Source organism: Scyliorhinus torazame, chromosome 12 (assembly GCF_047496885.1).
Source record: "Scyliorhinus torazame isolate Kashiwa2021f chromosome 12, sScyTor2.1, whole genome shotgun sequence".
NCBI classification, from domain to species: domain Eukaryota; kingdom Metazoa; phylum Chordata; class Chondrichthyes; order Carcharhiniformes; family Scyliorhinidae; genus Scyliorhinus; species Scyliorhinus torazame.
In genome coordinates this window covers 4,651,900-4,677,713 of record NC_092718.1, presented here as the reverse complement: position 1 = coordinate 4,677,713, position 25,814 = coordinate 4,651,900, and the positions used below count along the sequence as shown (strand labels likewise).

Below are 25,814 nucleotides of genomic sequence, written 5' to 3'. Positions count from 1 at the left end.
CCGCCTGGGGGGGACATAGCTGCGTGTGAACCGGGTGAGGAGCTGGAAAAAGGGGGTGGCTAATTGACAAGTGGGGGGGTTAAAAAGCCCCCCAACCCGGTTGATCACGTGGAATGTGAGAGGGCTGAACGGGCCGATAAAGAGGGCACGAGTACTCGCACACCTTAAGAAACTTAAGGCAGATGTGGTTATGTTACAAGAGACGCACTTGAAACTTATAGACCAGGTTAGACTACGCAAACGATGGGTGGGGCAGGTGTTTCATTCGGGGCTAGATGCGAAAAACAGGGGGGTAGCTATACTAGTGGGGAAGCGGGTTATGTTTGAGGCAAAGACCATAGTGGCGGATAGCGGTGGCAGATACGTGATGGTGAGTGGCAAATTACAGGGGGAGGCGGTGGTCTTGGTAAACGTATATGCCCCGAACTGGGATGATGCCAATTTTATGAGGCGCATGCTAGGACGCATCCCGGACCTAGAGGTGGGAAAGTTGGTAATGGGGGGAGATTTTAATACGGTGCTGGAGCCAGGGCTGAACAGGTCGAGGTCCAGGAATGGAAGGAGGCCGGCTGCAGCCAAAGTGCTTAAAGATTTTATGGAGCAGATGGGAGGAGTAGACCCGTGGAGATTTAGCAGACCTAGGAGTAAGGAGTTTTCGTTTTTCTCCTATGTCCACAAAGTTTATTCGCGAATAGACTTTTTTGTTTTGGGAAGGGCGTTGATCCCGAAGGTGAGGAGGACGGAGTATACGGCTATAGCCATTTCGGATCACGCTCCACATTGGGTAGACTTGGAGATAGGGGAGGAAACAGAAGGGCGTCCACCCTGGAGAATGGACATGGGACTAATGGCAGATGAGGGGGTGTGTCTAAGGGTGAGGGGGTGCATTGAAAAATACTTGGAACTCAATGATAACGGGGAGGTCCAGGTGGGAGTGGTCTGGGAGGCGCTGAAGGCAGTGGTTAGAGGGGAGCTGATATCAATAAGGGCACATAAAGGAAAGCAGGAGAGTAGGGAACGGGAACGGTTGCTGCAAGAACTTCTGAGGGTGGACAGGCAATATGCGGAGGCACCGGAGAAGGGACTGTACAGGGAAAGGCAAAGGTTACACGTAGAATTTGACTTGCTGACAACGGGTACTGCAGAAGCACAGTGGAGGAAGGCACAGGGTGTACAGTATGAGTATGGGGAGAAGGCGAGCAGGTTGCTGGCCCATCAATTGAGGAAAAGGGGAGCAGCGAGGGAAATAGGGGGAGTGAGGGATGAGGAAGGAGAGATAGAGCGGGGAGCGGAGAGAGTGAATGGAGTGTTCAAGGCATTCTATAAAAGATTATACGAAGCTCGGCCCCCGGATGGGAAGGAGAGAATGATGTGCTTCCTGGACCGGCTGGAATTTCCTAAGGTGGAGGAGCAGGAGAGGGTGGGACTGGGAGCACAGATCGAGATAGAGGAAGTAGTGAAAGGAATTAGGAGTATGCAGGCGGGGAAGGCTCCGGGACCGGATGGATTTCCAGTCGAATTTTATAGGAAATATATGGACTTGCTGGCCCCGATACTGATGAGAACCTTTAATGAGGCGAAGGAAAGGGGACAGCTGCCCCCGACTATGTCGGAGGCAACGATATCGCTTCTCCTAAAGAAGGAAAAAGACCCGCTGCAATGCGGGTCCTATAGACCTATTTCCCTCCTAAATGTAGACGCTAAGATTCTGGCCAAGGTAATGGCAATGAGGATAGAGGATTGTGTCCCGGGGGTAGTCCATGAGGACCAAACTGGGTTTGTGAAGGGGAGACAGCTGAATACGAATATACGGAGGCTTCTAGGGGTAACGATGATGCCCCCACCAGAGGGGGAAGCGGAGATAGTGGTGGCGATGGATGCCGAGAAAGCATTTGATAGAGTGGAGTGGGATTATTTGTGGGAAGTGTTGAGGAGATTTGGCTTTGGAGAGGAGTATATTAGATGGGTACAGCTGCTGTATAGGGCCCCGATGGCGAGCGTGGTCACGAATGGACGGGGGTCTGCGTATTTTCGGCTCCATAGAGGGACGAGGCAGGGATGTCCTCTGTCCCCATTATTGTTTGCACTGGCGATTGAGCCCCTGGCAATAGCATTGAGGGGTTCCAGGAAGTGGAGGGGAGTACTCAGGGGAGGAGAGGAACACCGGGTATCTCTTTACGCGGACGATTTATTGGTGTATGTGGTGGACCCGGCGGAGGGGATGCCAAAGATAATGCGGATACTTGGGGAGTTTGGAGAATTTTCAGGATATAAGCTGAACATGGGGAAAAGTGAGCGTTTTGTGGTGCATCCAGGGGAGCAGAGCAGAGAAATAGAGGACTTACCGCTGAGGAAGGTAACAAGGGACTTTCGCTACTTGGGGATCCAGATAGCCAAGAATTGGGGTACATTGCATAGGTTAAACTTAACGCGGTTGGTGGAACAGATGGAGGAGGACTTCAAGAGATGGGACATGGTATCCCTGTCACTGGCAGGGAGGGTACAAGCGGTTAAAATGGTGGTCCTCCCGAGATTCCTCTTTGTGTTTCAGTGCCTCCCGGTGGTGATCACGAAGGCTTTTTTCAAAAGGATTGAGAAGAGTATCATGAGTTTTGTGTGGGCCGGGAAGACCCCGAGAGTGAGGAAGGGATTTTTGCAGCGTAGTAGAGATAGGGGGGGCTGGCGCTACCGAGCCTGAGCGAGTACTACTGGGCCGCCAACATCTCAATGGTATGTAAGTGGATGGGAGAAGAGGAGGGAGCGGCGTGGAAGAGATTGGAGAAGGCGTCCTGGAGGGGGACTTGCCTACAAGCCATGGTGACGGCGCCGTTGCCGTTCTCACTGAAGAAATACACCACAAGCCCGGTGGTGGTGGCTACTCTGAAAATTTGGGGGCAATGGAGACGGCATAGGGGAAAGACAGGAGCCTCGGTGTGGTCCCCGATAAGAAATAATCATAGGTTTGCTCCGGGGAGAATGGATGGGGGATTTGGAACATGGCAAAGAGCAGGAGTAACACAATTGAGAGGTCTGTTTGTAGATGGGACCTTTGCAGGTCTGGGAGCGCTGACCAAAAAATATGGGTTGCCCCAAGGGAATGCATTCCGGTATATGCAACTGAGGGCTTTTACGAGGCAACAGGTGAGGGAATTCCCGCAGCTCCCGACGCAGGAGGTGCAGGACAGAGTGATCTCAAAGACATGGGTGGGGGACGGTAAGGTGTCAGACATATATAGGGAGATGAGAGACGAGGGGGAGATTATGGTAGACGAGCTGAAAGGGAAATGGGAAGAAGAGCTGGGGGAGGAGATTGAGGAGGGGTTGTGGGCTGATGGCCTAAGTAGGGTAAACTCATCGTCCTCGTGTGCCAGGCTAAGCCTGATACAATTTAAGGTGTTACACAGGGCGCATATGACTGGAGCACGGCTCAGTAAATTTTTTGGGATAGAGGATAGGTGTGCGAGATGCTCGAGAAGCCCAGCGAATCACACCCACATGTTCTGGTCATGTCCGGCACTACAGGGGTTTTGGGTGGGGGTGACAAAGGTGCTTTCGAAGGTAGTGGGGGTCCAGGTCGAACCAAGCTGGGGGTTGGCTATATTTGGGGTTGCAGAAGAGCCGGGAGTGCAGGAGGCGAGAGAGGCTGATGTTTTGGCCTTTGCATCCCTAGTAGCCCGGCGCAGGATACTGTTGATGTGGAAGGAAGCCAAGCCCCCGGGTGTGGAGACCTGGATAAATGACATGGCAGGGTTTATAAAGCTGGAACGGATTAAGTTCGTCCTAAGGGGATCGGCTCAAGGGTTCACCAGGCGGTGGCAACCGTTCGTCGAATACCTCACAGAAAGATAGAGGGAATGGAAAAGAAGAAGACAGCAGCAGCAGCCCGGGGGGGAACCAGAGGGATTCTCAGGGATGTTAATATATAAGTATAATATGTATAGGTTGTTGTTATAGATAATTGTATATTGGACTGTTAAAACATATTTTTGGAGAATATTTATCTGGGACAAGGCAGTTGCCATTTAGTTTTGTTTTTGTTTATATATTATTTATTTCTTGTTTATAAAACTGGCTATTGTTATTTATATTGTTATATTACTGTGTAAAGGATACACAATGTACTGTGATGGTTGGCCAAAAATTTTCAATAAAATATTAAAAAAAAAAAATTTACAGTGCAGAAGGAGGCCATTCGGCCCATCGAGTCTGCACCGGCTCTTGGAAAGAGCACCCTACCCAAGGTCAACACCTCCACCATATCCGCATAACCCAGTAACCGCACCCAACACTAAGGGCAATTTTGGACATTAAGGGCAATCTATCATGGCCAATCCACCTAACCTGCACATCTTTGGACTGTGGGAGGAAACCGGAGCGCCCGGAGGAAACCCACGCACACACGGGGAGGATGTGCAGACTCCGCACAGACAGTAACCCAAGCCAGAATCGAACCTGGGACCCTGGAGCTGTGAAGCAACTGTGCTATCCACAATGCTACCGTGCTGCCCCAAATGGACTTCCAAAGTGTTTGATACCGAGCCACACAACAGACAAAGTTAGAAAATGACAGCAAAGTTAGTGTTCATGGAATAAAAGGAACAATAGCAACATGGGCACAAAATAATAATAATCTTTATTAGCGTCACAAGCAGGCTTACATTAACACTGCAATGAAGTTACTGTGAAAATCCCCCAGTCGCCACATTCCGGCGCCTGTTTGGATACACTGAGGGAGAATTCAGAATGTCCAAATTACCTTTTTTGTTTTGGGGGAGGGAGGTGACTATGCGTGGAGGTGTGTGGGTTTGGGGGCGCGATGATGGATTGGTGTTGAGTTTGGGGGGGTGAGTTTGGGGGAGGTGAGTTTGGGTGGGTTTGGGTGAGTTTGGGGGTCATGAGTTTGGGGGAGGTTGGGGTGACTTTGGGGGGTGAGGTTTGGGGGGTGAGTGAGTTCGGGGGTGAGTTTGGGGGTGAGGTTTGGGGTTGAGATTGGGCAGAGTTTGGGGGGGGTGAGTTTGGGGGGAGATTGGGGGGGGGAGGTTGTGGGGGAGATTGGGGAGGGGGTCTGGGAGGGGGTTTGGGGGGAGTAAGTGGGGGATTTGGGGGGGAGGAGGTTTGGGGGAGGGGGGTGAGTGGGAGGGGGTTTGGGTGGGGTGGTGAGTGGGGGGTTTGGGGGGATGGTGTTTGGGGGATGTGAGTGGGGGGTGAGGGGGTTTGGGTGGGGGAGGGGGTTTGAGGGGTGAGTGGGGTGTTTGGGTGGGGGGAGGGGGTTTGTGGGGGTGTTTGTGGGGGGTGAGTGGGAGGTGGTTTGGGGGGGTGAGTGGGAGGGGGTTTGGGGGGGTGAGAGGGAGGGGGTTTGGGGGGTGAGAGGGAGGGGGTTTGGGTGGGGTGGTGAGTTTGGGGGGGATGGGGTTTGGGGGATATGAGTGGGGGGTGAGGGTGTTTGGGTGGGGGGGAGGGGGTTTGGGGGGTAAGTGGGGGGCTTGGGGGGGAGTGGGAGGGGGTTTGGGTGGGGTGGTGAGTGGGGGGTTTGGGGGGGATGGGGTTTGGGGGATGTGAGTGGTGGGAGGGAGTTTGGGTGGGGGGGAGGGGGGTTTGGGGGGGTGAGTGGGGAGTTTGGGTGGGGGAGGAGGAGGGGGTTTGGGTGGGGGGATGAGTGGGGTGTGTGGGAGGTGGTTTGGGTGGGGTGGTGAGTGGGGGGGATGGGGTTTGGGGGATGTGAGTGGGGGAGGGGGTTTGGGGGGTGAGTGGGGTGTTTGGGTGGGAGGGGAGGGTGTTTGGGGGAGGGGAGGGGAGGGGGTTTGGGGGGAGGGGAGGGGGTTTGGGGGGAGGGGGAGGGAGTTTGGGAGAGGGGGGGTTTGGGGGGAGGGGGTTTGGGGGGGTGAGTGGGTTTGGGGGGAGGGGGTTTGGGGGATGTGAGTGGGGGAGAGGGTTTGGGGGATGTGAGTGGGGGAGGGGTTTGGGAGTGGGGAGAGGGGGTTTGGGAGTGGGGAGAGGGGGTTTGGGGGGTAAGTGGGGGTTTGGGGGGGTAAGTGGGGGTTTGGGGGGGGTAAGTGGGGGTTTGGGGGAGGGGGGTTTGGGGGATGTGAGTGGGGGGGAGGGGGTTTGGGGGATGTGAGTGGTTTTTTTTGGGGGGATGTGAGTGAGGGGAGGGGGGGGTTGGGGGATGTGAGTGGAGAAGGGGGGTTGGGGGATGTGAGTGGGGGGAGGGGGGTTGGGGGATGTGAGTGGGGGGGAGGGGGGTTGGGGGATGTGAGTTGGGGAGGGGGGTTGGGGGATGTGAGTGGGGGAGGGGGTTTGGGTGGGGGGGGAGGGGGTTTGGGTTGGGGAGGGGGGGTGGTGTTTGGGTTGGGAGGGGGAGTTTGGGTTGGGGAGGGGGGTTTGGGTGGGGGGAGGGGGGGTTTGGGTGGGGGGTAGGGGGGTTTGGATGGGGGGTAGGGGGGGGTTTGGGTGGGGAAGGGGGGTTTGGGGAGGGAGGGGGGTTTGGGTTGGGGGAGGGGGGGTTTGGGTTGGGGGGGGTTAGGTGGGGGAGGGGGGCGTTTTAGGTGGGGGAGGGGGAGTTTGGGGTGGGGGAGGGGGGGGTTTGGGGTGGGGGAGGGGGGTTTGGGGTGGGGAGGGGGGGTTTGGGGTGGGGAGGGGGGGTTTGGGTTGGGGAGGGGGGTGTTTGGGTGTTTGGGGTGGGGGAGGAAGGGGGGGTTTGGGGTGGGGGAGGGAGGGGGTTGGGGTGGGGAGGGAGGGGGGGTTTGGGGTGGGGGAGGGGGGGTTTGGGGTGGGGGAGGGGGGTGTTTGGGTGGGGGAGGGGGGTGTTTGTGTGGGGGAGGGGGGGGAGGTGTTGGGGTTTGGGGAGGGGAGGTGTTTGGGTTGGGGGAGGGGGTGTTTGGGTGGGGGAGGGGGGTGTTTGGGGGAGGGAGGGGGGTGTTTGGGGGGAGGGAGGGGGGGTGTTTGGGGGGAGGGAGGGGGGTGTTTGGGGGGGGTTTGGGGGGAGGGGTTTGGGGGGAGGATTTGGGGGGAGGGGGGGAGGTGTTTGGGGGAGGGGGGAGGTGTTTGGGGGGAGGGTGGAGGGGTTTGGGGGGAGGTGTTTGGGGGGAGGGGGAGGTGTTTGGGGGGGAGGTGTTTGGGGGAGGGGGGAGGTGTTTGGGGGAGGGGGGAGGTGTTTGGGGGGGGGGGGAGGTGTTTGGGGGGAGGGGGGGAGGTGTTTGGGGGGAGGTGTTTGGGGAGGGGGGTGGAGGTGTTTGTGGGAGGGGGGAGGGGGGGAGGTGTTTGGGGGGAGGGGGAGGTGTTTGGGGGAGGGGGGAGGTGTTTGGGGGGAGGTGTTTGGGGGAGGGGGGGGAGGTGTTTGGGGGGAGGGGGGGAGGTGTTTGGGGGGAGGGGGGAGGTGTTTGGGGGAGGGGGTGGAGGTATTTGTGGGAGGGGGGAGGGGGGAGGTGTTTGGGGGGAGAGGGGGAGGTGTTTGGGGGGGAGGTGTTTGGGGGCGGGGGTGTTTGGGGGGAGGGAGGGGGTTGGGGGAGGGGGGTTTGGGTGGGGGTTTGGAGTGGGGGAGGTGTTTGGGGGCGGGGGGGTTGGGGGAGGGTGGGGGGTTTGGGTGGGGTTTGGGTTGGGGGGAGTGTTTGGGGGGAGGGGGGGTTTGGGTTGGGGAGGGGGGTTTGGGGGGAGGGGGGTTTGGGGGGAGGGGGTTTGGGGGGAGGTGGGGGGGTTTGGGGGGAGGGGGGTTTGGGTTGGGGGAGGGAGGGGGGTTTTGGGGTGGGGGAGGGGGGGTTTGGGGTGGGGGGTGTTTGGGTGGGGGAGGGGGTGTTTGTGTGGGGGAGGGGGGAGGTGTTGGGGTTTGGGGAGGGGAGGTGTTTGGGTTGGGGGAGGGGGTGTTTGGGTGGGGGTGTTTGGGGGGGAGGGGGGGTGTTTGGGGGGAGGGAGGGGGGGTGTTTGGGGGGAGGGTAGGGGGTGTTTGGGGGGAGGGGGGGTTGGGGGAGGGGGGTTTGGGGGGGAGGGGTTTGGGGGGAGGGGTTTGGGGGGAGGGGGAGGGGTTTGGGGGGAGGGGTTTGGGGGGAGTGGTTTGGGGGGCGGGGGGGAGGGGTTTGGGGGAGGGGGGGAGGTGTTTGGGGGGAGGGGGGGATGGTGTTTGGGGGGAGGGGGGGAGGTGTTTGGGGGGAGGGGGGGAGGTTTGGGGGGAGGGGGGGGAGGTGTTTGGGGGGAGGTGTTTGGGGGGAGGGGGGGAGGTGTTTGGGGGGAGGGGGGAGGTGTTTGGGGGGAGGGGGGAGGTGTTTGGGGGAAGGGGGAGGTGTTTGGGGGGGAGGGGGTTTGGGGGATGTGAGTGGGGGAGGGGGTTTGGGAGTGGGGAGAGGGGGTTTGGGAGTGGGGAGAGGGGGTTTGGGGGGGTAAGTGGGGTTGGGGGTAAGTGGGGGTTTGGGGGGTAAGTGGGGGTTTGGGGGGGTAAGTGGGGGTTTTGGGGGGGTAAGTGGGGGTTTTGGGGGGTAAGTGGGGGTTTGGGGGATGTGAGTGGGGGGAGGGGGTTTGGGGGATGTGAGGTGGGTTTTTTTTGGGGGATGTGAGTGGGGGGGAGGGGGGTTGGGGGATGTGAGTGGGGGGGAGGGGGGTTGGGGTGATGTGAGTGGGGGGGGAGGGGGGTTTGGGGGATGTGAGTGGGGGGGGTTGGGGATGTGAGTGGGGTGGTTGGGGGATGTGAGTGGGGGAGGGGGGTTGGGGGATGTGAGTGGGAGGGAGGGGGGTTGGGGGATGTGAGTGGGAGGGAGGGGGGTTGGGGGATGTGAGTGGGGGGGAGGGGGGAGGGGATGTGAGTGGGGGGAGGGGGGTAGGGGGATGTGAGTGGGGGGGGAGGGGGGGTTGGGGGATGTGAGTTGGGGGTGGGGGGGGTTTGGGTTGGGGGTTTGGGTTGGGGGAGTGGGGGAGGTGTTTGGGTTGGGAGGGGGGTTTGGGGAGGGGGGGAGGGGGTTTGGGGAGGGGGGGGAGGGGGTTTGGGAGGGGGGGAGGGGGTTTGGGGAGGGGGGGAGGGGGTTTGGGGAGGGGGGGAGGGGGTTTGGGAGGGGGGGGAAGGGGGTTTGGGGAGGGGGGGAGGGGGTTTGGGGAGGGGGGGGAGGGGGTTTGGGGAGGGGGGAGGGGGGTTTGGGGAGGGGGAGGGGGTTTGGGGAGGGGGGGAGGGGGTTTGGGGAGGGGGGAGGGGGTTTGGGGAGGGGGGGAGGGGGTTTGGGGAGGGGGGTTTGGGGAGGGGGGGGGGTTTGGGGAGGGGGGGTTTGGGGAGGGGGGTTTGGGGAGGGGGGGTTTGGGGAGGGGGGGTTTGGGGAGGGGGGGGTTTGGGGAGGGGGGGTTTGGGGAGGGGGGGTTTGGGGAGGGGGAGGGGGGGTTTGGGGAGGGGGGAGGGGGGGGTTTGGGGAGGGGGGAGGGAGGGGGTTTGGGGAGGGGGAGGGGGGGGGTTTGGGGAGGGGGAGGGGGGGTTTGGGGAGGGGGAGGGGGGGGTTGGGGAGGGGGGGGTTGGGGAGGGGGGAGGGGGGGTTGGGGAGGGGGAGGGGGGGGTTGGGGAGGGGGGGGGGTTGGGGAGGGGGGAGGGGGGGTTGGGGAGGGGGAGGGGGGGTTGGGGAGGGGGGAGGGGGGGTTGGGGAGGGGAGGGGGGTTGGGGGGTTGTTTGGGGGGAGGGGGGGGTTGGGGCAGGGGGATGTGAGTGGGAGGGAGGGGGGTTGGGGGATGTGAGTGGGAGGGAGGGGGGTTGGAGGATGTGAGTGGGAGGGAGGGGGGTTGGGGGATGTGAGTGGGAGGGAGGGGGGTTGGGGGATGTGAGTGGGAGGGAGGGGGTTGGGGATGTGAGTGGGAGGGAGGGGGGTTGGGGGATGTGAGTGGGGGGGAGGGGGGTTGGGGGATGTGAGTGGGGGGGTTGGGGGATGTGAGTGGGGGGGAGGGGGGTTGGGGGATGTGAGTGGGGGGGAGGGGGTTTGGGTTGGGGGAGTTGGGGGGAGGGGGTTTGGGTTGGGGGAGTGGGGGAGGGGGTTTGGGTTGGGGGAGGGGGGGGGAGGGGGTTTGGGGAGGGGGGGAGGGGGTTTGGGAGGGGGGGGGAGGGGGTTGGGGAGAGGTTGGGGAGGGGGGAGGGGGTTGGGGAGGGGGGGGTTGGGGAGGAGGGGGGGTTGGGGAGGGGGGGGTTGGGGGGAGGGGGGGGTTGGGGGGAGGGGGGGGGGGTTGGGGGGAGGGGGGGGGGTTGGGGGGAGTTGGGGGGAGGGGGGGGTTGTTGGGGGGAGGGGGGGGGTTGGGGGGAGGGGGGGGTTGGGGGGAGGGGGGGTTGGGGGGAGGGGGGGGGTTGGGGGGGGTTGGGGGAAGGTTTTTGGGGGGGGGTTGGGGGGAGGGGGTTGGGGAGGAGGGGGTTGCGGGGGGGGAGGGGGTTTGGGGAGGGGGAGGGGGAGGGGGTTTGGGGAGGGGGTTTGGGGAGGGGTGGGGGGAGGGGGTTTGGGTGGGGGGAGGGGGTTTGGGGAGGGGGGGAGGGGGTGGGGGGAGGGGGATGTGAGTGGGAGGGAGGGGTGGTTGGGGGATGTGAGTGGGAGGGAGGGGGGTTGGGGGATGTGAGTGGGAGGGAGGGGGGTTGGGGGATGTGAGTGGGAGGGAGGGGGGTTGGGGGATGTGAGTGGGAGGGAGGGGGGTTGGGGGATGTGAGTGGGAGGGAGGGGGGTTGGGGGATGTGAGTGGGAGGGAGGGGGGTTGGGGGATGTGAGTGGGAGGGAGGGGGGTTGGGGGATGTGAGTGGGAGGGAGGGGGTTGGGGGATGTGAGTGGGAGGGAGGGGGGTTGGGGGATGTGAGTGTGGGGGAGGGGGGTTGGGGATGTGAGTGGGGGGAGGGGGGTTGGGGGATGTGAGTGGGGGGGAGGGGGTTGGGGGATGTGAGTGGGGGGGAGGGGGTTTGGGTTGGGGGAGTGGGGGGAGGGGGTTTGGGTTGGGGGAGTGGGGGGAGGGGGTTTGGGTTGGGGGAGTGGGGGGAGGGGGTTTGGGTTGGGGGGGAGGGGGTTTGGGGAGGGGGGGAGGGGGTTTGGGGAGGGGGGAGGGGGTTGGGGAGGGGGTTTGGGGAGGGGGGGAGGGGTTTGGGGTTTGGGGAGGGGGGAGGGGGTTTGGGGAGGGGGGGGTTTGGGGAGGGGGGGAGGGGGTTTGGGGAGGGGGGGAGGGGGGAGGGGGTTTGGGGAGGGGGGGGAGGGGGTTTGGGGAGGGGGGGGGAGGGGGTTTGGGGAGGGGGGGGAGGGGGTTTGGGGAGGGGGTTTGGGGAGGGGGGGGGAGGGGGTTTGGGGAGGGGGGGAGGGGGTTTGGGGAGGGGGTTTGGGGAGGGGGGGGAGGGGGTTTGGGGAGGGGGGGGGAGGGGGTTTGGGGAGGGGGGGGAGGGGGTTTGGGGAGGGGGGGGAGGGGGTTTGGGGAGGGGGGGAGGGGGTTTGGGGAGGGGGGGAGGGGGTTTGGGGAGGGGGGGGAGGGGGTTTGGGGGAGGGGGGGGGAGGGGGTTTGGGGAGGGGGGGGAGGGGGTTTGGGGAGGGGGTTTGGGGAGGGGGGGGGAGGGGGTTTGGGGAGGGGGGGGAGGGGGTTTGGGGAGGGGGTTTGGGGAGGGGGGGGAGGGGGTTTGGGAGGGGGGGGAGGGGGTTTGGGGAGGGGGGGGAGGGGGTTTGGGGAGGGGGGGAGGGGGTTTGGGGAGGGGGGGAGGGGTTTGGGGAGGGGGGGGAGGGGGTTTGGGGAGGGGGGGGAGGGGGTTTGGGGAGGGGGGGGAGGGGGTTTGGGGAGGGGGGGGGAGGGGGTTTGGGGAGGGGGGGAGGGGGTTTGGGGGAGGGGGGGAGGGGATTTGGGGAGGGGGGGGAGGGGATTTGGGGAGGGGGGGGAGGGATTTGGGGAGGGGGGGGAGGGGATTTGGGGGGGGGGGAGGGGATTTGGGGAGGGGGGGTTGGGGGGGAGGGGGTTGGGGAGGAGGGGGGAGGGGGGTTTGGGGAGGGGGAGGGGGGGGAGGGGGTTTGGGGAGGGGGAGGGGGGGGAGGGGGTTTGGGGAGGGGGAGGGGGGGGAGGGGGTTTGGGGAGGGGGAGGGGGGGAGGGGGTGGAGGGGGTTGGGGGGAGGAGGGGGGGAGGGGGTGGGGGGGGGAGGGGGTTGAGGGGTTGGGGGGAGGGGGGTTGAGGGGTTGGAGGGGTGGGGTTGAGGGGTGGGGGGGGGAGGGGGTTGAGGGTTGGGGGGGAGGGTTGAGGGGTTGGGGGGGGGAGGGGGTTGAGGGGTTGGGGGGAGGGGGTGTTGGGGGGGAGGGGGGGAGGGGGGTTGGGGGGGGGAGGGGGAGGGGGGTTGGGGGGGGAGGGGGGAGGGGGTTGGGGGGGGGGAGGGGGGAGGGGGTTGGGGGGGGGAGGGGGTTGGGGGTTGGGGGGGCGGGAGGAGGGGGAGGGGGGTTGGGGGTGGGGGAGGGGGGTTGGGGGTTTGGGGGGGGGGAGGAGGGGGAGGGGGGAGGGGGGGAGGGGGTGTTGGGGGGAGGGGGAGGGGGGTGTTGGGGGGGGGAGGGGGTTGGGGGGGGGGGGTTGGGGGGGGGGGTTTGTTGGGGGGGGGGAGGGGGTTGGGGGGGGGGGAGGGGGTGTTGGGGGGAGGGGGGCCGGGCTCCTCCCCGTCCGCGCCCCGGCTCCACCCCGGGCTGAGCTTCGCTAAAATGGCCGATGCTGCGGAGACGGCGGCCGGAGCGGCGGCTGGAGGCGGCCCGGGGCCGGGAGCGGGGCCGGGTAGGGGCGACCCCCGCACGGTGTCCGAGCCGCCCGCAGCCGCCGGGCCGGGGCCTCGGGCTGCCGCCCCGCCGCCGGTGTATAACTGGCAGGCGGCGCAGCGCTCGGTGCGGGAGCGCTTCTCCTTCATGTTCAACAACGAGCTGCTGAGCGACGTCCACTTCGCGGTGGGGAAAGGCCGCGGCGCCCGGCGCCTCCCCGCGCACCGCTTCGTGCTGGCCGTGGGCAGCGCCGTCTTCGACGCCATGTTCAACGGCGGCATGGCCACCAGCTCGGCCGAGATCGAGCTGCCCGACGTGGAGCCCGCGGCCTTCCTGGCGCTGCTCAGGTGAGGGCCCGGCCCGGGGGCCTGGTTATTGATAAACAGATAATCCCTGCTAGTTATTGATAAACAGATAACCACCAGGCTAGTTATTGATAAGCAGATAATCCCTGCTAGTTATTGATAAGCAGATAACCCCCAGGCTAGTTATTGATAAGCAGATAACCACCAGGCTAGTTATTGATAAGCAGATAATCCCTGCTAGTTATTGATAAGCAGATAACCCCCAGGCTAGTTATTGATAAACCCCAGGCTAGTTATTGATAAACCGATAAACCCCAGGCTAGTTATTGATAAACCGATAACCACCAGGCTAGTTATTGATAAGCAGATAATCCCTGCTAGTTATTGATAAACCGATAACCACCAGGCTAGTTATTGATAAGCAGATAAACCCCAGGCTAGTTATTGATAAACCGATAACCACCAGGCTAGTTATTGATAAACCGATAACCACCAGGCTAGTTATTCATAAGCAGATAAACCCCAGGCTAGTTATTGATAAGCAGATAAACCCCAGGCTAGTTATTGATAAACAGATAACCACCAGGCTAGTTATTCATAAGCAGATGAATCCCTGCTAGTTATTTATAAGCAGAAATACCCCTGACTAGTTATTGATAAGCAGATAGACCCCAGGCTAGTTATTGATAAGCAGTTGGACCCCAGGCTAGTTATTGATAAGAAGATAATCCCTGCTAGTTATTGATAAGCAGATAAACCCCAGGCTAGTTATTGATAAACATAACCACCAGGCTAGTTATTGATAAGCAGATAACCCCTGCTAGTTATTGATAAGCAGATAACCCCCAGGCTAGTTATTGATAAGCAGATAACCCCCAGGCTAGTTAAAAATTGCTCCTGCTAATTATAAATAAATAGCTCCTGCTAATATTAGTATCTTTATTCATGATTATTATTAAATGGTGTGGGAGTGTCACTAATACAAACGGGTTGCGAGGGCGGCACGGTGGAGCTGTATTTAGCACTGCTGCTGCACGGCGCCGAGGTCCCAGGTTCAATCCTGGCCCCGGGTCACTGTCCGTGCGGCGTTTGCACATTCTCCCTGTGTTTGCGTGGGTCTCACCCCCCTCAACCGAAAGATGTACAAAAGCTAGGTGGATTGGCCACGCTAAATTGCCCCTTAATTGGTTTACAAAAAAAACAGTTGCTTCAATGCAAATAAAAGTTTCAATACTGGGGAATTCCTTTCTTTCAAAATCTTTCTATTCGCCACATTTTCATCCAATAAACAACGAAAGTAAAATAAATAGAAAAGAACAACCACAATAACAATCCCCCAGAAACAACACCCCTTCAATATACAATCCATACATCCATTCATGCATTCCAGGTAAAAGTTGACAAGCAAACAGTGAACAATACTACAATAATAAACTAACTCCCCCACCCCAAATGTTCAATGCCAATCAGTTCCTGAAAGTGCATAATAAATAGTCCCCATGAATGTAAAGCCCCTCCTTCATCCGCCTCAGCTCAAATTTGTGAAAATCAGGTATGCTTTTTTTCTCTCTCTGTATTGTCAAGTGGATAAATGGAAGGGATGGCAGAGAGGGCAGTGCAATGTTCCTCCTGCAGGATGTTCAAGGTGAGGGACACTGTCAGTAGCCCTACTGAGTTCACCTGCGGGAAGTGCACCCATCTCCAGCTCCTCAAAGACCGTGTTAGGGAACTGGAGCTGGATGAACTGAGGATCATTCGAGAGGCAGAGTCGTTTATAGATAGAAGCTATAGGGATGTAGTTACTCCTAAGAATGAAGGTAGCTGGGTGATGTTTAAAAGGAGGGGGAAGAAGCAGTCAGTGCAGGGATCCCCTGCTGTTGTTCCCCTCAATAACAGGTATACTGTTTTGGATACTGTTGAGGGGGCGGACCTACCAGAGGTAAGCCACGGTGACCAGGTCTCCGGCACTGTGTCAGTCTCTGTGGCTCAGAAGGGAGGGGGGGGGAGAGCATTAGTTATTGGAGACTCTATAGTTAGAGGTACAGATAGGCGGTTCTGTGGCAACGATCGAGGCTCACGGTTGGTGTGTTGCCTCCCGGGTGCCAAGGCCTGTGCGTCTCTGATCATGTTTTCAGGGTCCTTAAGGGGGAGGTGGAGCTGCCACAAGTCGTGGTACACATCGGTACCAACGACATAGGTAGGAAAAGGGACGGGGATGTAAAAAAGGAATTCAGGGAGCTAGGGTGGAAGCTGAGAGCCGGGACAGACCGTGTTGTCATCTCTGGTTTGCTGCCAGTGCCACGTGCTAGCGAGGTGAGGAACAGGGAGAGAGTGCAGATAAACACGTGGCCACAGGGATGGTGTAGGAGGGAGGGTTTCAGTTACTTGGATAATTGGAGCACATTCTGGGGAAGGTGGGACCTGTACAAACAAGACGGGTTACACCTGAACCAGAGGGGCACCAATATCCTGGGAGGGAAATTTGCTACAGCTCATCGGGGGGGTTTAAACTAATTTGGCAGGGGGATGGGAAACTGATTTGTAGTACAGGAGATAGCGTTGTTGGAGTTCAGGAGGTTGAGGGTAATGCAGTACTGAGGCAGGTACCAAGGTCACAAGAGTGGACCTGCAGGCATGAATGTGGTTTGAAGTGTGTCTACTTCAATGCGAGGAGCATCAGGAATAAGGTTGGCGAGCTTGAAGTATGGATTGGTACCTGGGACTACGATGTGGCCATTACGGAGACGTGGATAGAACAGGGGCAGGAATGGTTGTTGGAGGTACCGGGGTTTAGATGTTTCAGTAAGATTAGGGAAGGTGGTATAAGAGGTGGAGGAGTAGCATTGTTAATCAAGGATAGTATAATGGCTGCAGAAAGGCAGTTTGAGGAGGATCTGTCCACTGAGGTGGTGTGGACTGAAGTTCGAAATAGGAAAGGAGAGGTCACTTTGTTAGGAGTTTTCTATAGGCCCCCAAACAGTAACAGATGTGGAGGAAAAGATTGCAATGCAGATTTCGGATAGGTGCGGTAGTCACAGGCCAGTTGTCATGGGTGACTTTAACTTTCCAAATATTGATTGGAACCACTATAATTCGAATAGTTTGGATGGGTCTGTTTTTATCAAGTATGTGCAGGAGGGTTTCCTCTCACAATATGTGGATAGACCAACAAGAGGCGGGGCCACATTATTTGGTACTGGGTAAGTAACCGGGCCAAGTGTTAGATTTGGTTGTGGGAGAGCACTTTGGAGATAGTGACCACAATTCGGTGACTTTCACTATAGCAATGGAGAGGGATAGGAACATACGGCAGGGCAAGGTTTATAACTGGGGGAAAGGTAATTACCATGTGATTAGGCAAGAATTGGGGAGCATAAGATGGAAACAGGAACTGTCAGGGATAGGCACAATTGAGATGTGGAGCTTGTATGTCCTTGATATGTATGTCCCTGTCAGGCAGGGAAGTAATGGTCGAGTGAGGGAACCATGGTTTACAAGAGAGTTTGAAAGTCTTGTCAAGAGGAAGAATGGGGCTTATGTAAAGATGAGAAAACAAGGTTCAGTTAGGGCACTTGAGGGATACAAGATAGCTAGGAAGGAGCTCAAGAAAGGGCTTAGGAGAGCTCGGAGGGGGTATGAGAAGTCCTTGGTGGGTACGATCAAGGAAAACCCCAAGGCTTTTTACACATATGTGAGGAATAAAAGAATGACCAAGGTGAAGTTAGGGCTGGTCAAGGACAGCAGTGGGAACGTCTGCATGGAGTCTGAAGATATAGGAGAGACCCTAAATGAATACTTTTCTTCAGTGTTCACAAAGGCGAGGGGCCATGTTGTTGAGGAGGATAGTCCGATACAGGCTGGTAGGCTGGAGGAGGTAGATATTCGGAAGGAAGATGTGTTAGAAATTTTGAGAAGCCTGAGGATAGATAAGTCCCCTGGGCCTAATGGGATACATCCTAGGATTCTTTGGGAGACGAGCGAGGAGATTGCACAGCCTTTGGCTTTGATCTTTTATGTCCTCACTGTCTATAGGAATAGTCATGATGTGGAGATGCCGGCGTTGGACTGGGGCGAGCACAGTACGAAGTCTTACAACACCAGGTTAAAGTCCAACAGGTTTGTTTCGATGTCACTAGCTTTCGGAGCGCTGCTCCTTCACCTGAGGAAGGAGCAGCGCTCCGAAAGCTAGTGACATCGAAACAAACCTGTTGGACTTTAACCTGGTGTTGTAAGACTTCGTACTATAGGAATAGTGCCAGAAGACTGGAGAGAGGCAAATATTGTCCCCTTGTTTAAGAAAGGGGGACGTCCGGTTGCGGCTATGCCTAGGTAGGTCGCACGTTCGGCAGCTCCCGCCCAGAACCGTCTTTTGGGCTCTCTAGAGGGGCCCCAACGGCAATTGTTCAATGGCTTCCAGTGTGGGAAGGTGACAGCAAGGTCCCCCTGACATTATATGGATTAGACCAGGAGTGGAGCGGTGAAAAAAGTGATCTTGGAGCAGCGAAAAGTGAGAGGGAGGAAAAACAAGATGGCGGCGGGTGGAGACCAAGCAGCATGGGCGCAGTGGTCGCAGGAGCAGCAGGGGTTCCTTAGACGCTGCTTTGAGGAGCTGAAAACCGAAATGCTGGCGGCGATTGAGAAGCTAGTGGAGACCCAGAAGGCCCAAGGGGCGACGATCCGGGAGGTGCGGCAAAAAGTCTCTGAGAACGAGGACGAGATCTTGGGCCTGGCGGTGAAGGTGGAGGCGCAAGAGGTGCTGCACAAGAGGTGGGCGGAAAGATTTGAGGACCTGGAGAATAGGTCGAGGAGGAAGACTCTTCAGATTCTGGGTCTCCCCGAAGGAGTGGAGGGGCCCGATGCCGGGGCATATGTGAGCACGATGCTCAATTCGCTGATGGGCGCGGGAGCTTTCCCGAGGCCCCTGGAGCTAGATGGGGCTCACCGGGTCCTAGCAAGGAGACCCAAGGCCAACGAGCCGCCAAGAGATGTAATGGTGAGGTTTCACCGCTTTATGGACAGCGAGTGTGTCCTGAGATGGGCCAAGAAAGAGCGGAGCAGCAGGTGGGAGAACACGGAGATCCGAATCTACCAGGACTGGAATGCAGAGGTGGCTAAGAAGAGAGCGGGCTTTAATCGGGCTAAGGCGGTGCTCCATCGAAAGGGTGAAGTTCGGTATGCTGCAGCCAGCGCAATTGTGGGTCACGTTCCAGGATCGGCACCACTATTTCGAAACGCCTGATGAGGGATGGAGTTTTATACGGACTGAAAAGTTGGACTCGAATTGAGGGTTTGTCGTGGGGGGATGTTTACTGTGTATATAGTGTTTATTACGTTTAGGGAATGTTCCTCTGGTTTGGGTGCTGGATGGGGATGGGTGAAGGGATTGGACGGGGAGACTGTGGGAGAGTGTGGGCGTCGGTGTTGGAGGGGCAGACCCCCATGAAGGAATAGGGGGAGTGGAGGCCTGGGGATGGGGAATTGGGGTAAGGCCGCAAAAGGAGCTGCGCCAGAGGGGGCGGGGCCGGCTCAGGAAAGCGCGGGCTTTGTCCCGCGCTACGGAAGGACGGGGAGTGAGGGCCGGGGGGGCGATGCTGGAGAGGAGCGCACACTGACTGCCAGGGAGGGGGAGGAGGGATTCTCTCACTGGAGGGGGTCGATGGAATGGCGGGAGAGGCCGGGATCAGCAGGAGTCAGCTGACTTACGGGAGTGTTATGGGGGAGCAAAAGGGCTAGATGTGGATCTAGCTGGGGGAGGGGGGGGGGTATAGGGTTGCTGTTGCATTGGCCAAAGGGGAGCTGGAAGTAGGAGAGGTGGTCGGGGCGGGGGTCCGCCGTCTGGGGGACTGGGGGGTGTGGGAGGCGCGGGCACGTGGCTGGCCTAGAAAAGGAGCTGGCTAGTTGGAGGAGGGAGGGGGGGCGGGGGTGACGGCGGCGGTGAGCAGCCCCCCAATCCGGCTGATAACTTGGAATGTGAGGGGTCTGAACGGGCCGGTCAAGAGGGCCCGGGTGTTCGCGCACTTAAAGGGACTGAAGGCAGACGTGCGGCCATGGTGCTTAGGGGGTTTATGGACCAGATGGGGGAAGTGGATCCATGGAGGTTTGTCAGGCCCCAGGCCAGGGAATTTTCATTCTTTTCCCACGTCCATAGAGCCTACTCCCGGATAGATTCCTTTATTTTGAGTAGGGAAAGTGGAGGGAACGGAGTATTCGGCCATAGCCATCTCAGACCACGCCCCGCACTGGGTGGAGCTGGAGTTAGGAGAGGAGAGGGACCAGCGCCTGCTGTGGCGTCTAGATGTGGGATTATTGGCGGATGAGGGCGGGTGCGGGGATGCATTGAAAGATACTTGGAGGCCAACGACAGCCGGGAGGTGCAGGTGGGGGTAGTCTGGGAGGCGCTGAAGGCAGTGGTTGGGGAGAGTTAATCTCCATTAAGGCCCACAGGGAGAAGAGAGAGAGAGAAGAGGGAGAGGTTGGTGGGGGAGATCTTAAGGCTAGACAGGAGATATGTAGAGGCCCCCGAGGAGGGACTACTCGGCGGAACCTCCCAGATGGAGTTCGACCTGTTGACCACAGGGAAAGCAGAGGCACAGTGGAGGAAAGCGCAGGGGGCGACGTATGAGTATGGGGAGAAGGCGAGTCGGATGCTGGCACACCAGCTTTGTAAGAGGGAGGCAGTGAGGGAGATGGGTGGAGTTAAGGATAGCGGGGGGAATACGGTGCGGAGTGCGGTGAGAATAAATGAGGTATTTAGGGACTTCTATGGGGACCTGTACAGATCTGAGCCCCCAGCGGGGGAAGAGGGGATGCAACGATTTTTGGATCAGCTGAGGTTCCCGAGGGTGGAGGAGCAGGCGGTGGCTGGTTTAGGGACGCCAATTGGGCTGGAGGAGCTGGTTAAAGGATTGGGGAGCATGCAGGCGGGGAAGGCCCCGGGGCCAGATGGGTTCCCGGTTGAGTTTTACAGGAAATACGTGGACCTGCTAGGCCCGTTGCTAGTGAGGACTTTCAATAAGGCAAGGGCGGGGGGGGCGCTGATCTCTCTGATCCTGAAGCGGGACAAGGGCCCACTGCAGTGTGGGCCGTATAGACCGATCTCGCTCCTCAATGTGGATGCTAAGGTGCTGGCTACGAGAATTGAGGACTGTGTCCCGGGGGTGATTCATGAGGACCAGACGGGATTTGTAAAGGGCAGGCAGCTAAACACTAATGTGCGGAGGCTCCTCAATGTGATTATGATGCCCTCGGTGGAGGGAGAAGCGGAGGTAGTGGCGGCTATGGATGCGGAGAAGGCCTTCGACCGGGTGGAGTGGGAGTATCTTTGGGAGGTGTTGCGGAGGTTTGGGTTCGGGGAGGGGTTCATCAGCTGGGTCAGATTGCTATATAGAGCCCCGGTGGTGAGTGTGGCTACGAATTGGCAGAGGTCGGAGTACTTTTGGCTGTACCGAGGGACGAGGTAGGGGTCCCCCCTGTCCCCCCTGCTGTTTGCATTGGCAATTGAGCCTCTGGCCATGGCACTAAGGGAGTCCAGGAAATGGAGGGGACTGGTCCGAGGGGGAGAGGAACATTGGGTGTCGCTGTATGCGGACGACCTGTTGCTGTATGTGGCAGATCCAGTGGAGGGGATGGCGGAGGTCATGCGGATCTTAAGGGAGTTTGGGGACTTCTCGGGGTATAAGCTTAATGTAGGGAAAAGTGAGCTCTTTGTGGTGCATCCAGGGGACCAGGGAAGGGGGATAGACGACCTGCCGTTGAGGAGGGCGGAAAGGAGCTTTCGGTACTTAGGGATCCAGGTGGCTGGGAGTTGGGGGGGCCCTGCACAAACTCAATTTGACGCGGTTGGTGGAGCAGATGGAGGAGGATTTCAAAAGATGGGATGTGCTGCCACTCTCGCTAGCGGGCAGGGTACAGTCGGTTAAAATGATGGTCCTCCCGAGGTTTCTCTTTGTGTTCCAATGCCTTCCCATTATGATTCCCAAGGCCTTTTTCAAATGGGTAGGTAAGAGTATCATGGGTTTCGTGTGGGCAAATAAGACCACGAGGGTAAAGGGGGTGTTTCTGGAGCGTAGTAGGGACAGGGGAGGGCTGGCTCTGCCGAATTTGTGCAACTATTATTGGGCAGCCAATGTGGCGATGATCCGTAAGTGGGTTAAGGAGGGAGAGGAGGCGGCGTGGAAGAGGTTAGAGATGGCATCCTGTGTGGGCACGAGCCTGAGGGCGCTGGCGATGGCACCGCTGCCGCTCTCGCCAACCAGGTACACCACGAGCCCGGTGGTGGCGGCGACGTTGAAGATCTGGGGGCAGTGGAGACGACACGGGGCGAGGTGGGAGCCTCGGTTTGGTCCCCGATTCGGGAGAACCATCGGTTCGTCCCGGGAAGGATGGATGGGGGATTTTGGAGCTGGCATCGGACAGGGATTAGAAGAATGGGGGACCTGTTTATAGATGGGACGTTTGCGAGCCTGGGGGCGCTGGAGGAGAAGTTTGGGTTGCCACCCAGGTATATGCAAGTGAGGGCGTTTGTGAGGCGGCAGGTGAGGGAATTCCCGCTGCTCCCGGCACAGGGGACCCAGGACAGGGTGATTTCGGGTGTATGGGTTGGAGAAGGCAAGGTTTCGGCGATCTACCAGGAGCTGAAAGGAGAGGAGGAGGCCTCGGTAGTGGAGTTGAAGGGCAAGTGGGAGGACGAGCTTGGGGAGGAGATAGATGAGGGTCTGTGGGCTGACGCCCTGAGTAGTGTTAATTCTTCCTCCTCTTGCGCCAGGCTCAGCCTAATATAATTCAAGGTTATTCACAGAGCGCATATGACAGGGGCGAGGTTGAGTAGGTTCTTTGGGGTGGAGGATAGATGTGGGAGGTGCTCGGGAAGCCCGGTGAATCATGTTCACATGTTCTGGTCGTGCCCGGCACTGGATGGGTTTTGGAGGGGTGTTGCGAGGACTATGTCCAAGGTGGTGAAAGTCCAGGTCCAGCCGAGTTGGGGGTTGGCACTATTTGGGATAACGGACGAGCCGGGAGTGCAGGAGGCGAAAGAGGCCGGCATCCTGGCCTTTGCGTCCCTGGTAACCGGGTGGAGGATCTTGCTATTATGGAAGGACGCGAAGCCCCCCAGTGTGGAAGCCTGGATAAATGACATGGCTGGGTTCATTCAGCTGGAGAGGATAAAGTTTGCCTTACGAGGGTCTGTGCAGGGGTTCTTCAGATGGTGGCAACCGCTCCTAGACTATCTCGCGGAGCTTTAGGAGGAGGTCAGCAGCAGCAGCAACCCAAAGGGGGGGGGGGTTCCTTACGGGTATCTTTGAATGTCATATGGGGGGGTTACTGCATATGGGGAAACCCAATGTAAAAGTTTTGTATAAGTTTTGACTTGTGTTTGCGTTTCTCTTTTTTTATTCGGGGGTGGGGGGGGCGGTTTGTTACAAATTTTGTTGGAAAATTTGAATAAACACATTTAAAAAAAAAAAAAAGAAGAAAGGGAATGGGTCTAACCCTGGGAATTATAGGCCGGTTAGTCTCACTTCGGTCATAGGTAAATTATTGGAAAGGGTCCTGAGGGGTAGGATTTATGATCATTTGGAAAGATGCAGCTTAATCCAGGATAGTCAGCATGCATTTGTGAGGGGTAAGTCTTGCCTCACAAGTTTGATTGTATTCTTTGAGGAGGTAACTAAGTACATAGATGAAGGTAGAGCAGTTGATGTTGTATACATGGATTTTAGTAAGACGCTTGATAAGGTGCCCCATGGTCGGCTCATGCAGAAAGTAAGGAGGCATGGCATAGAGGGAAATTTGGCCGATTGGATCAGTAACTGGCTATCACATAGAAGACAGAAGGTGGTGGTAGATGGTAAATTTTCATCCTGGAGCTCAGTCACTATCGGTGTACCACAGGGGTCAGTGCTGGGTCCTCTGCTATTTGTGATTTTTATCAATGACTTGGATGAAATGAAATGAAAATCGCTTATTGTCACAAGTAGGCTTCAAATGAAGTTACTGTGAAAAGCCCCTAGTCGCCACATTCCGGCGCCTGTTCGGGGAATTGAACCGTGCTGCTGGCCTGCTTTGGTCTGCTTTCAAAGCCAGCGAATTAGCCCTGTGCTAAACAGCCCCTGGATGATGGAGTTGTAGGTTGGGTTGGTAAATTTGCCGATGACACCAAGATTGGTGGAGTAGTGGATGAGGTGGAGGGCTGTTGTAGGCTGCAAAGAGACATTGATAGGATGCAGAGCTGGGCCGAAAATGGCAGATGGAATTTAACCCTGATAAGTGTGAGGTGATTCATTTTGGTAGGACAAATTTGAATGCGGATTACAGGGTTAACGGCAGGGTTCTGAAGAATGTGGAGGAGCAGAGAGATCTCAGAGTTCATTTCCATAGATCTCTGAAAGTTGCCACCCAAGTGGATAGTCGTGAAGAAAGCCTATAGTGTAGGAACTTTCAAGCGGTTATTGGATAGGCATATGGAGGGCACTAGAATGATTGGGAGTAGGTTGATTTGATCTTAGTTTCAAACTAGTTTGGCACAACATCGTGGGCCGAAGGGCCTGTACTGCGCTGTACAGTTCTATATTCTAAATTTCACCTTCTTGAGAGTTAGAAGTTCAAGTAGATCCCCCCCCCCCCCCGCCAATCCGAGGCACAGGGTGGAGCAGCTGACCTCCGCCCCAGCAGGACCCCTCTCCGGGCAATCAGCAAGGCTAAGGCTAAAACATCTGCCCCCGCACCCGCCTTGTGACCTTGTGAACTGAGGAGAAAAATGAATACTCTCGCTCCCTTGGGTGCAAGAACCTACATGGCTCCACCCCTCCCATTTCCCCGAGCCCCCCCCCCCCCCTGCACCTCGCCCGATGTTTTTGACACTGTCGCTTTCAGTGGGACAGTCGCCTCCACCACCAGTACCTGGTTAGCACAGCTCCTGGGTCCCAGGTTCGATTCCCGGCTTGGGTCACTGTCTCTGCGGAGTCTGCACGTTCTCCCCGTATCGGCGTGGGTTTCCTCCGGGGGTTTTGGTTTCCTCCCACAGTCCAAAGATGTGCAGGTTAGGTGGATTGGCCAGGATAAATTGCCCTTAGTGTTAGGTGGGGTTACTGGTTTATGGAGATAGGGTGGAGGCGTGGGCTTGAGTGGGGTGCTCTTTCCAAGAGCTGGTGCAGACTCGATGGGCCGAATGGCCTCCTTCTGCACTGTGATGATACCTTCATTGTCGCCATCATCTCCGTCCTCATCACCTCCATGTGCTTCACAAACTGCTTTTCAAATTCCACAACCATCACCTCCATCTTTTCTGCGGTGAGCAGTGCGCCTCCGCCCAGCGACCCAGCCTCCACCATCTTTCCAGTTGCCGAGCCGACCTTTCGCTCGACGGTGAACCTTCGCTCGACGGTGAACCTTCACTCGCCCCCTTTTTCCCGGCGGCTTTCCTTTGGTTCTTGGACAACCCCTCCTTCCTTATGTCTTCCTGCGCTTACTTGGTGAAAAGTTGCCCCTGAGACCTGGCACCAAATTCCTTAACAATCAAGCCTCGAGCAGGAGTGCGACTTCCTCCTATGTGCCGCCACGCAAGTCAACGATACTGGGAATTCCTTTACTATGGCAGCAACACTGGCGCTCGTGGTCATTAATTGTCAGATATATGATTAAATGGTAGAAATGTCGACCATGCATGGAGACTGAGTCAGCGCCGAGAGTAAAAAAAAAACACAGCAGCTGCTTTTTCCAGTCATCCTGTCACTCCGCTTTCCTTCAGCTCCTCTTTCCAGCTAATGTCGGAACACCGATTCTAAGTCGGCCCCTGCCCAGTGCTGCTGGTTAGTGTTGCTTTTATCAACTTTATTATTGAATAAAGGAGGGTGTAGATCAAATTTTAAAAATCGTGGATGCTCCTGCAGCCCTGGTCCTGTTCCCTCTGTTAACCAAAGAAATGTTGATAAGACCGTCTGTGTTAGTACATATCAAATGCAACTGGAATAGCCCCTTCATAGCTGTGATGTTGGTCCAGCATTGGTGATTTTCGTAAAGGTTTAAATGGAGTCTATTTATTATTGCAAGTGTAATGTATCTGGGAGTGTTGTTCCCAGGCTGAGTGTTACAGTAAAATGCAGCAGGTTTGCAGTGAGCTGTCATTCGCTGCTTTGCAGTGTTTAGATGCTGAATTATTATCGTGTGGCTTCTGGACAGACATGATTTTAGTTTTCTTTTTAAGTCTTGAGCTACAGAAACCATTTACAATTGAGCTGACCCACTAGTATCAGGAACTGTCATTCTACAATAATTTGTGTTTATACATTGATAAAATTTCCCATGTAACTGAGTAATAAGGTATAGAAGGGGCACGGCTGAAGGTCAAAGAAACAGATTTAGACTGGGTTGCCAAACCTCCTGGGTTGCCCTATAGTCTAGGACTTGAGGATTAATCTGCGGGACACTGCTCCAACGAATCTAGGAGAAAAATCATTGGGGCTTTAACAAAAATGGGCTTTAACAAAAATGGGTTTTTAGTTTACTTGAAACAGTTCAATTTATTCATTATAGAAACATTGAAGATAGTAAAAAAGCTGAATTGGGTCAGTGTGAACAATAATAATAATCTTTATTGTCACAAAGTAGGTTTACATTTACACTGCAATGAAGTTACTGTGAACCGGCTTGGGTCACTGTCTGTGCGGAGTCTGCACATCCTCCCCGTGTTTGCGTGGGTTTCCTCCGGGTCCTCCGGTTTCCTCCCACAGTCCAAAGATGTGCAGGTCAGGAGGATTGGCCATGATAAATTGCCCTTGGTGTCCAAAATTGGTGTTGGGTGGGGTTACTGGGTTATGGGGA

General features: G+C 57.6%; 1 protein-coding gene across 2 annotated transcripts in view; it reads left to right on the top strand.

Moving 5' to 3' along the window:
* The first annotated feature begins 12,639 nt into the window (after positions 1 to 12,639).
* LOC140387350 (BTB/POZ domain-containing protein 1) overlaps positions 12,640 to 25,814 on the top strand; it is a 36,217-nt gene continuing 23,042 nt past the window's right edge. The window contains exon 1 of one of the 2 annotated variants that reach the window (XM_072470300.1): positions 12,640 to 13,037. In XM_072470300.1, the coding sequence (XP_072326401.1) occupies positions 12,640 to 13,037 (398 nt within the window). Of the gene's footprint in view, positions 13,038 to 24,702; positions 24,803 to 25,814 lie in introns of those variants that run through there. The other variant, XM_072470301.1, reaches the window with a different exon arrangement.